Source organism: Helianthus annuus, chromosome 6, assembly GCF_002127325.2.
Source record: "Helianthus annuus cultivar XRQ/B chromosome 6, HanXRQr2.0-SUNRISE, whole genome shotgun sequence".
NCBI classification, from domain to species: domain Eukaryota; kingdom Viridiplantae; phylum Streptophyta; class Magnoliopsida; order Asterales; family Asteraceae; genus Helianthus; species Helianthus annuus.
Window position 1 is genome coordinate 17,285,284 of NC_035438.2, and position 12,345 is coordinate 17,297,628.

Consider the following 12,345-nt stretch of genomic DNA (forward strand, 5'->3'; position numbering starts at 1 on the left):
TGTTGTCACAAAAAATTGTTACTGTTCCAGTGTTCTCTTCCATTTCTTCAAGCAGACCTTTCATCCAAACACAGTGACAAGCACATAATCCAGCAGCTACATACTCAGCTTCTGTTGATGACAAGGTCACAATTTCTTGTTTCCTGGAGCACCAACACACTGCAGCTCCACTGAGAAGACATACATACCCAGATGTGCTTCTTCTGTCCTCACCATCCCGGGCATAATTGCTATCAGTGAATACCACCAGATCATCCATCTTCCCTTTAAAATCCCTGGCATAACTACTATCAGCGAACACCACCAGATCATCCTTCTTCCCTTTAACATACCTTAGCCCAAACTTGTATGTACCTCTGATATATCTGAGTACCCTCTTTGCAGCAAGGAAATGATCCTCCCTTGGTTTTGCCATAAACCTGGAAATAAGACTAACCACATACATAATATCCGGCCTGGACACTGTCAAATACATCAGGCTTCCAACTAAACTCTTATAGAGAGTTTCATCCACCTCCTCCCCTGATCCGAGCTTGGTTAAAACAGCACCTGGCACCATAGGCACATGAACAGGATTGGCTTCTTCCATTCCGAACCTCTTAACCACCTCTTTAGCATATTTTTCTTGACTTACTTCAATGGCTTCTTCAGTTTGACTGATCTCAACACCAAGGAAATACTTCATTTTCCCAAGATCAGTCATATCAAATTCCCTCTTCATAGATTCTTTGAAAGTATCACAGATCATCTTATCACTCCCTGCTTATGCACCTATTCAACACATGACATGCCCAAACTACTGCTTCTGCCCAAAAATGCTTTGGCATTTCTTTCTCAGCCAAAAGACATCTGACCATGTTTATAAGGGTCCTGTTTCTTCTTTCTGCCACCCCATTTTGCTGGGGTGTGTAGGCAGCAGTCAACTGTCTTTGTATCCCCTCCTTTTCACAAAATATGTTAAATTCTTGTGAAGTGAACTCACCTCCCCTGTCACTCCTTAAACATTTAACATAATGGCCAGTTTCATTTTCAACCAGTGCTTTGAATTTTTTAAAGTATTCAAAAGCCTCCCCCTTCGTAGCTAAACAGTAAACCCATGTTTTTCTAGAAAAATCATCTATAAAAACCAGTACATACCTTTTGCTGCTCATAGACTTAGGTGTAATGGGTCCACAAATATCTGTGTGAACAAGTTGCAATTTCTCTGAAGCATGCCACTTACTTTTCTTTGGAATCTCCACACGATTCTGCTTCCCAATAGCACAAACTTCACATACTTGAGTTTTTTCAGCCACCTTTGGTAAGCCCTCAACCATACCATTGAACTGCATGGTTCTTAAAGCCTTGTGACTCACATGAGCAAACCTTCTGTGCCACAGATCCTCTCCAGTGATAACTTGCATACAACTTTCTGAATCATTTGGCTCAACAAAAATAGGAAACATCCGGTTTTTTGTCATTTTAGAGGACAAAATTAAACCTTTTATAGGATGATACACCTTGCAGCAGCCATTCTTGAAAATGAAAGTCACCCCTTTATCCTGCAGCTGCCCCACACTGATAAGATTTGAAGTTAAGTCAGGTGCATAATATACCTTGGTGATAATCTGGGTTACTCCATTCACCCTGATCTTCACATCACCAATTCCTTTTATCTCCATCTTCTTGTCATTCCCTAACTTAACCGAATGAGTGAAGCTCATGTCAAGTTTAGTGAACCATAGCTTGTTTCCTGTCATGTGATTTGAACACGCTGAGTCCAGAAACCAAATTCTTTCCTTTCCTTCCCTTAAAGTTTCTGACTCAGCCATCAGCACTTCCTCCTCCCTTTGATACCTCTCTATATCTACAGTTGCCATCAGCAATAATTCTTCATTTTCATCAAATTCAGCATAGTTGACAGCCTTTTCTTCAGTTGGACATTCATATTGGAAATGTCCCAATTTGTGACACCTATAACACTCAACAACACTTTTGTCAAAACCGCCACGACCCCTTCCTCTGCCTCTTCCTCTAGAAGATGATCTTCCTCTTCCTCTGCCACGACCATAAGAGGTTTCTTGTTCCACCTTGAGCACTTGTTCTTCTGCAGATTTCTTCAGCAACTTCTGCTCATGACAAAGAAGGGAGCTTTGCAACTCATCCACTGACAACTCATCTAAATTCTTTGTTTCTTCAATCGTACAAACAATGTAGTTGAAGTTTTCAGTGAGAGTTCTCAGCACCTTCTCAACAATCTTGACATCTGTCATGTCATCCCCACATGCCCTCATCTCATTGGCAATAACCATCACCCTGCCAAGATAATCAATCACACATTCTCCTGTCTTCATTTCAAGCACCTCAAAACTCCTCCGAAGTCTCTGCAATTGAGCCCTCTTGACTCGTGCACTCCCTTGATACTTAATCTTCATGGCATCCCAGACTTGTTTGGAGGTTTCCTTCATAGTGATTGTCTTCAAAATTGACTTATCAATTGACTGAAACAGGTAGTTTAGTACCTTTAAATCTTTCAGCTTATTTTCTTCATAATTCTTCCTCTGTGTAGGTGTTGCTTGTTCTCCAGATCTGATCTCTGTATACCCATCCGTCACCACATTCCAGCATTCCTTTGATTGAATGAGAGTCTTCATGACCATGCTCCAATGATCATAATCTCCATCAAACTTTGGTACGGGGGTCGCCTGGAATTGAACTTTCTCTTCTGCCATTGCAACAGCTACTTTTCTTGGTCTTCAGCACTCGAACAGATCTCACACAACTCTCTAATGGATCTCACAATTGTGCTCTGATACCACTTGAAGTGTCAAGTGCATAAACAAAACACAATACTTGAATGCTTGCTTTATTCAATAAACACCACCGGCTTTATATAGCCAAGCCAACAACGGCCACAAACTAACAGACTCAGAAAAACTAGGAACTGACCCACTAACTAGGAAACAACTCCAACGTTCACACGATCAAAAACATGGACTTGACTTATTCTAAACAGAAATAAAAACACATAAGAAAAAAACACACGTGCAAGCAAGCTGACCCAATAGTTTTTGGTACACTAAATGCTCGCACTAAACTAAAGGGTACAAAGTGTAAAGGATTGGCTACCTTTATAAATGGGTTGTGTGCGCATTTTGTATATTTATAGGCTTTGATGAATCACATTAATATACGTAAAATTGTAAAAATGTCTGGCTTTCATAGGTGTTGCATGAGAAGCGAGTGCGAGGAAAGTCTTAATTGTTTTTTGGGTTCAGATTAGTCAGGACGGATTTGCAATTGTTGTTCTAACATAATCCACACTGAGTGAATGACGAAAAAGAAAAAAAAAGAAGAAATTTCTAAGCAATTGGTTTAGACGTCTCCAAGTGAGGTTCATGACATATCCATGATGTTTCCAATTAATGCTGCAAGATCTGTAATTGGGCAGATCAGAGATTTGATTCTAGGTTTTGTTTCTTCAACAATGTTCACGTAAAAGTTTCGTCTTTTTATGGTATTCTTTTCGGTATTGCAATATGTAATGTTATATGTAGTAAATTTAACTTAATGTTGTTTTGAATATATTTGCTTTCTGCGGAATTTGTATTGTAGTTATTATTTTTGCTTTGTTCATCTAGCGTCACGCCCTAACATCATATATTTATAACTAACTACCAAACAGCCCCTTAGTCAAAATATCTGCAATGCAATCTGAATAGTAGTGGCAATAAAATGTAAGTCACTCTCCAGGTGTTTAGTACGCCGATTAAACACCGGGTTAACTGTATAATAAAAGAAACCAACGTCATGTCTTAGGGATAATTATTATTTAAGTTTAATTTTTTCTTATTAATTATAAATAACTCTCCTATGAAATATTATTTAGTTTAATATCTTATAAATAATTATTATTTAATTTAATCTCTTCTAAATAATTATAGATAACTCTTATACTAAATATTATTTTATTATTTATTTTTATTTCCATTAATATATATAATAATTTAACGAAGGATACGATCAAATTTACATAGCACATGTGAGATTATTTGTACCATTAGATAACCATTTTGATTTTTCTAATAGTTGAATACATATTCACTTTTAAATAAAGACAAGACACTATAAGAACAAGATAGAAATTAATACATATTCCTATAACTCACTATATATGGTCAACATTCGTACATGTGTTTTTACATTTCTCTGTTTAAAGTTAGTTTTGTATTAATACAACACACACATATAGAGTAAAGAGATGTTCAATTTCTAACCAAATTTAACTAGAGTACGACAATAACCAAGTAGACGTTGTAGATATGTTTCAAATGTGACACATAATATAGTTTTTTACGCCTCTCTCTCTATAGTTTATGTACCTTTTACAATTGTTATAAAAAAAGAGTTAAATGTCATTTTAGTTAAATTGTTATAATAAAGGTATCGAAAAAAATAAGAGTAAATTTGTATATTACAAATAAAAAGTATATGTTTGTCATATGATATAGATATAATTTTATTACACATAATATGATGACAAGTGTCCCAAAGTTGATTTTTTTATTATATAGTACAGATTATATCTATTTTATTACATAATTTTAAACAAATCGTATATAATTTCACTATTACTTTATATATAAAATTATATTTATTACGGGCTTTTTATATATAATTTATATTTTATCACTCAAATGGCTGCTTATTTGCTTTTTGAATAACATGTTTGACCACTGTATTTTCTTTTCAATAATTATCTCCACAATCACCATATTTATCGTGTACCGAGTATACTCATTAGTTTTTTTAAATATAATTTTCTTATTTTTTGGTATATAAAATCATCTTTATTCAAGCCGTGTAATACACGAGGGTTTTAAAGATATAACTTTTATATTATTTGGTAAACAATATTACATTAATTCAACCAATGTAATACATGTGGTTTTAAAGATATAACTTTTTTATTATTTGATATATAAAATTACATTTATTCAACCCGTACAATATGGTTCTTATAGATATAACTTTTTATTATTTAATATATAAAATTATATTTATTCAACTCGTGCAATAAAGGAGGTTTTTAAAGATATATTGTTTTATTATTTAGTATATAAAATTTATTTATTCAACCCGTGTAATACACGGGGTTATAACCTTGTGTAATATAGATGTAAAGCACCGTAACTCAACAGTTGCATGAGAAAGAGCTCTGTACTTAGCCTCAATACTCGACCCAGTAACCGTATGCTATTTCTTGGAGCTCCAACTGATAAGGTTGGACCCAAGAAATACACAATAACCTGTGGTAGAACGTCGATCATCGATTCATCGGGACATCCAACCCGGTCAACATCGCTATCAGCATGTAAATCACTCTCAACAAACATAACTATCTCAATACGTACTCATTGCATATACACATATACTCTAGATATACTCTAGTACATAGCGATGGCTAAAATTGTGGTTGCGTTGGCTAGTTTATTGTCCTTTGTCCACGTTGAGCATATAGATATACGTTGGCTACCACTTAGCCAGCTTAGCGGGCGCCGGGCGGGTGATAACATATAGAGATCCGATTAGCCCCTGAAATGTCTAGGCGTCTAGCTTGGAACGGCTGATCTACCATTTCTATTTTGATTACTTTTCTAGTCAACATATCTATCTTTGATATTTTCTCATATATAAACGCCATATTGATTGGGTCATGTCTATAACACTAGAAGGATCACAAGCGTTCCACAAGTTGGTCGCTTGGCTCCTTATGGACTCGCTACCTTTTTTTCTTAACCAGCTTGATCTAATATAAAATTGTTATCTATTAATTATTTAATTTATTTACTTTTGAGTAAACTTCCGTTTTGCTCCCTGTGGTTTGGTCACTTTAACGGATTTGCCTCGAACCTTTAAAAATAGCCATTTTCCTCCAATAGTTTGCTATGGTTTTTCCATTTTGCTCCTTGCGGGGAGCAAAATGGAAATTGGAAAAACAGACAATTTGGATGGAGTTAGAGGCGGGGAGCAAAATGGAAAAACAATAGCAAACTATTGAAGGAAAATGACTATTTTTAAAGGATTGAGGCAAAACCGTTAAAGTGACCAAACCACAAGGAGCAAAATGGAAGTTTACTCTTTCCTTTTTTTCATTTTTTTAACCAGCTAGATCAACATAATATTGTTAACAAGTAATATTTTAAAATATATTTTGCTTTCTTGTAGAGGCCAGTGAATGGGACGTGAAGGTCCTCCAACTTAAGTGGAAGGGTATAACTATAAACCGGTGATTATTTGGTCATCTGTCCTCCACACCGCTTGTTATGTTGAAACACATACACACTCTAAAAATGGGCAGAAAACCACTCCAATACCATACATACTCCTTATTTATCCACACACATACACAACAACAAGCTTCTCCGTGGAACAATGAGAGGATCTTACTATACGTTTTACCGAAAAGCCTCTACCGCTTTTCATGATCATCATAAGCTTATTGGCGTCTGCGCCATGATCAGGTCTCTTTTCTGCTTCCATTGTTTCTATCAGATATGCCCATGATATTAAGTTTGTTATGTTATTTAGCTAATGAATATATATTAGAGAGCATAGATTAGTTACATTTATTGTAATTAGGCCTGTAAAATGAACCAAGCGAACAAAGGCATGTCTGTGTTCGTTCGTTTAACTTTAATTGAAAATGAACATATAATGAACACATTTTTTTGTTTATGTTCATTTATTAACAAAATAGGCATGTTCATGTTCGTTCATTTAAAACCTAAATGAACGGTTCACAAACATAAACAAACAAACAAACAAACAAGCAAACACAATTGAACAAACATAAATGAACACAAATAATCATAACCGATTAAACATAAACGAACGTAAAGTAATTTTTATATAAATTAGTGATTAATTCTATTGGAAAATTCATTTTTATTACTAGAAAGCCAATTAACAGTTATTTATATTTATATAAGTAGCTAGAAAGTTCCTTTTATGTTTAATCTTTATATAATACTTTGCATTTAAACTGAAACGAACAACCATAAACGAATAAACATTAACAACTATATATAAACGAACATAAATGCACCTTCACGAACATAAATGAATGAACAACACGTATATTCATGTTCGTTCGTTTAATTAAATGAAGAAAGAAAATGTTTTCATGTTCGTTCATTAAACGAACTTCCCGCCGAACAAGTTCACCAACAGTTCATAAACATTCAATTCGTTTTTGTTTGTAATTATCCTTACTGCATCCTTGTATATAATTTGATAATAATAACATCTAGTGTTATTATGTTTGGTTAAGCCAGTGGTGGCGGACTAGTGGCATATTCGGATGTGAGGCCCTTTGGGAGCGTTTACGCGGATGCAGCTCAACCTACCACCAAGAAAACAAAAGTGGTGGTACTAGGTACCGGTTGGGCAGGCACAAGCTTCCTCAAAAACTTGAAAGATCCGTCATTGGATGTTCAAATCGTGTCCCCTTGTAACTACTTTGCGTTTACTCCCTTGTTACCTAGCGTTACAGTTGGCACTGTCGAAGCTCGCAGTGTGGTTGAGCCCATTCGCAACATTGTCAAGAATGTACTCTTCTATCTCCATGACCCCTTATTTTAAATTTCTTGAAATGCGTATTTCACATGTGAAAAATGCGATTTTTGTATCGCAGAAAGACTTGGATGTTGGTTTCAAGGAAGCAGAATGTTTCAAGATCGATACCGTCAACCAGAAAGTCCATTGCAAATCCACTCAAATTAGTAATATTGCCGGGAAAGCTGAAGAGTTCACGGTCGATTATGATTACTTGGTGATTGCTATGGGAGCACGCGCAAATACTTTTAACACCCCTGGTGTTGTTGAAAATGCACATTTCTTGAAGGTGAGATTTATTCGAGTTTTGTTGATTCATAAACTAGTTGCAGCGTAGCTTGTTGTCTGTTTACCTGCCATTCTGCTGTAAATTTTCCTTATTGTATTATTAGAAAACTATTGAAAATTATAAACATGTTTATTAACACGCGTACTTAAATGGAATAATCCATGCAGGAAGTAGAAGATGCTTTGAGAATCCGGAGGAGTATCATCGACTGTTTTGAAAGGGCGAGTCTTCCAAGTTTAAGCGAGGAAGAAAAGAAAAGAGTATTGCATTTTGTGGTGGTTGGAGGCGGGCCAACAGGGGTCGAATTTGCGGCTGAGCTTCATGATTTTCTTCATGAAGATTTGTCAAAGTTGTACCCCGATCTCCAGAAATATATCACGGTAACACTGCTAGAGGCCAGTGATCACATACTGAACATGTAAGGAAGATTTAAGAATTCAAAACTCGAGATATACGTAAGTGTTATATATAATGATGTGTTGGTTTGCAGGTTTGACAAAAGAATAACTGCTTTTGCTGAAGAGAAGTTTAAAAGAGATGGTATTCAGGTGAAAACCGGGTCAATGGTGGTCAAGGTGACCGATAAGGCGATATCTCTGAAAGAAAGATCAACTGGTGAAACTAGAACTTTACCATTTGGAATGGTGGTATGGTCTACTGGCATTGGAACCCGACCCGTTATCACGGATTTCATGAAGCAAATTGGCCAGGTTTATTGCATGCTTATTTCATTAATCACATCTTGTTTTCTAGTTTTTGTCAGTCTTAATCAATCATCCATCATTTCTTGGATCATAGGGAAATAGGCGAGTTATGGCGACCGATGAATGGCTTAGGGTGGAAGGCGTGCCGAATGTGTATGCTCTTGGTGATTGTGCCACTATAAATCAACGTAGCGTAATGGTAATATTCTAGTTTTATTAAACAAAAACATAACATGAAGTAATGCATGGATGGAACCAAGGGGGGTCAAGAGGGTCCGCTGACCCCGGTCACCAGAATTTGTTGGATTTTTATTTATACAATCTGAGTATGTTTTAAACAAGAACTGTGACTTGGTTTACAGGAAGATATCGCAGCGATATTCAGCAAGGCAGACAAGAACAAGACCGGGAAGCTGAACGTTGAAGATTTTAGCGAAGTAATCAACGACATTATCGAACGTTATCCTCAAGTGGAGCTCCATTTAAAGAGTCAAAAGCTCAAGAGTTTTGTCCAGTTGCTGCAGAGTAAACAAGATGGTTCTGCAAAACAAGCAACTATGGATATTGAGAAATTCAAGGCAGCACTTTCTGAAGTCGATAGTAAAATGAAGAGTCTCCCTCCAACTGCACAGGTTATAGGTTAATCCAGCCTTTCTAGATATGTTTAATATAGTATTAGATCTAATGTTGTCACTGTTTTACTTAGGTGGCGGCTCAACAAGGCGAGTACCTAGCGAAATGCTTTAACCGCATGAAGGAGTGTGGTGAGAATCCTGAAGGTCCACTTAGATTCAGAGATTCTGGTCGACATCGTTTCAAACCCTTTAGGTTGTTACTAAACTAAAATAACCTTAACTTTGGCTAAACAATTGTTTTTTCTTATTAGTTGTAGAACTAATCATTTTATTACAATGAAGGTACAAGCATCTTGGCCAATTTGCTCCACTAGGTAGTGATCAAGCTGCGGCTCAACTTCCTGGCGATTGGGTTTCGATCGGTCACAGTACACAGTGGCTTTGGTACTCCGTATATGCAAGGTACATTCTAGTTTTCTACTTGTTAAATGTTGTTTTAGTTAGTATCATGGTTGTAAAACAAGGTCTCGAAGGCCGCGTATTCCCCGAGTGCTCGCTACCAGGTAGGCTGCTGAGGCCCAAGTACTCTTGGTATTACTCTCCCCGAGTACTCTAAACCTAGGCCGAGTACTTCCAGAGTATTCTCAAATCCGACTAGGGAGCGCCTAGCGACTTTTGCAACCATGGTTAGTATCATGATTAACCGTTAATTGTTAATGATTAATAAATGCAGCAAGCTAGTGAGTTGGCGTACAAGGTTCTTGGTGATTGGTGACTGGGGAAGGAGATATATTTTTGGAAGGGACTCAAGCAGAATCTAGCAAAATTGTCTTTGCTGATTCATTTAAAAAAAAAAATACAGAGTTTTGCTTTCTAGGAGTTATCATATGAACCAGTGGCGGAACCAGAACTACTTTATCGGGGTTGTCATAAGGCTCTCTTCTCTACCGGGTATAACTGGAGGGTTCGAATCATGTTTTTCTGGCGGATTTTATATATAAAAATATAACAAATTCCCGTGGCCTGACACGGTCAGCGGATTCTAAAGTATGATTGTTGTAAGAGAAACAGGAAACTACTTGTGTTTTGAACCTATATAACTGAGTTCACTTGACTTAGCCTTGCTTTATTTCAATTTTATTTGTTTCACAACTTACTACTTTTCATAAACTTATATCATATCTTTTTATCAACATATAGTCATTTTTAAATTGACCTTAAAATCAAACTAAACACACATCACTTATCATTTAACTTGATACATCTTAAATACCGTATGGTGTGCAAACTTGTTACTTAAGAAATTGAAATTAGCCTTGATTAATTTGTCCCAAACCTTCGATCCACAATCGAACCGTTCATAACCATTTTTTTTATTTTATCTGAAAGAAGGGAAGTATAGAAAAATAATATTTAGTGTTTTTTTTTTCACAGTATTTTCAACGATAAAGAATATAATTGTGTTATTTATTATACCTTAAGATGCAAAAAAGAGGACACGTTATTGTTGAGAGTTGCTTTCCTTGTATTAAGTCCTTTTCTGTTTAGTAAATTTATACTTCCATATTCAATTTTTCAAGCCCATTTGATTAGGCCCCAAAAAATTTTGAAGCTCGTTTAATTAGGGCCCAAAGACAATATTACTTTCTATTGGTTCGGCTCACCTTCAGCGATCAGGGCCCAAAGACAATTTCATTTTTCAAATCTTGGTTTTCCAATAATCACTTTTTTGGCGATTTGTGCCAGTATAATTGTGAATTTTTTTTTTTAACGGCCAACAAACTCAATCCCGAGCACTCTCGGGGCACCCACTGGACAAACGGAGTACTTCGAGAGTAACCCGAGTCCACTACCAATTCCGGGGAAAACCCGATAACCCACCCGCCCGTAGGCACGACGGTGAAATTACCGGTAAAACCCGTTTGGCTCAAGGATCCAACCCAGGTTTCCCTGGGTCTCCTATCATTGCCCACCAGTGCCTCACTCTGCACCAAGTGAGAGTCGAACCTGCATCTCTCAAGAGAAATGCAGACCCTCCACCACTTGATCTAGAGATCATTGGCTATAATTGTGAATTTTAAACTCGAATTTTGCATGCTTGAAAACTCACTTTCGCTGACGGAAAAATCCGTCTGTATCTAATGACAACTCCATGGTTAGAAAAAGAATACATTTTAGTTGTCGTAGGATAATTTACTAACGGATTCACAAAATCCAAAAATAAACATTTTATAAATTTTCGTTGGCTACCAACAAATTCCACGAAATCTAAAAGAAACATCGTCCTCAAAAAAATGACAAGTAAATCCGTTGATGAGAACCACTAATTACAGACAATTTATGTATTAAGTAAAATAAATTAAAAAAAATTAGAACATCGATGGTTTGGTTCCTATAATGTCTTTTTTTATCGGAATTGCTGTAATTAGTGGTAAATGACATTTTCCACTATGCACTCTAATAGGGAAATAACCAAAATGGAGTTGACAAACATAACTTAAAATGAAATGTTGGTTCAGTTCTGTTTGTTCATGAAGGAAAACAATATAAATCATACCTGTCACAGCAGATAGTGCAGAGGAGAATCCTGTAAGGGAGTTCGACATGCCTGTCATCTTGATCTGGTTCTTCCTTAGGGTGCTGACTGATGATGGGGACTTAGAAACCGAAAAGGGTATCGGTTATGGAGAGGAGGTTTCGTGATGATGTTATGGCTTATGGGGTGTGTGAATTGTGTAACTGAGTAACCCTTAAACCTCCACATAACTCTCCTTATATAAGCACCCAGGAGGAAACCTAATTAGTTACTAAGGGTAATATGGTCCATCAACAATTACCAACTAATTAAATAATAGGTTATTATATATTTTGATCTCTATAATGTAAATGATTAAGATGGCTATAGATTAAATATTAAACATAATATATTTAATCTTACATTCTCCCACTTAGCCGAGTAATCATTTACTATGAGTATTAGCTAAGCCTGATCAGGAGTTAACACTCATTTTAGCCTTAAACAAGTACTATAGCAGAAAAATACAGCCGTTGAATCATTATGCGACTCAGGACCCCCATTAATCATACTATAGCCTTAATTTAAAACCTAATCGTCATGATCAAAATACGCGTAAGCCCTTTGTTTGATTTGTAACTTTTTATTTGTCTATATGCCATTATA

General features: G+C 36.1%; 1 protein-coding gene across 1 annotated transcript; it reads left to right on the forward strand.

The window, feature by feature from the left end:
• The first annotated feature begins 6,414 nt into the window (after window positions 1–6,414).
• On the forward strand, window positions 6,415–10,145 carry LOC110864858 (external alternative NAD(P)H-ubiquinone oxidoreductase B3, mitochondrial). The gene is made up of 10 exons (XM_022114019.2): window positions 6,415–6,503; window positions 7,317–7,590; window positions 7,676–7,885; window positions 8,053–8,303; window positions 8,376–8,595; window positions 8,684–8,788; window positions 8,952–9,221; window positions 9,296–9,417; window positions 9,507–9,626; window positions 9,898–10,145. The coding sequence occupies exons 1-10, from the start codon at window positions 6,415–6,417 to the stop codon at window positions 9,983–9,985; spliced, it is 1,749 nt and encodes a 582-aa protein (XP_021969711.1). The 3' UTR covers window positions 9,986–10,145.
• The last annotated feature ends 2,200 nt before the right edge of the window (window positions 10,146–12,345 follow it).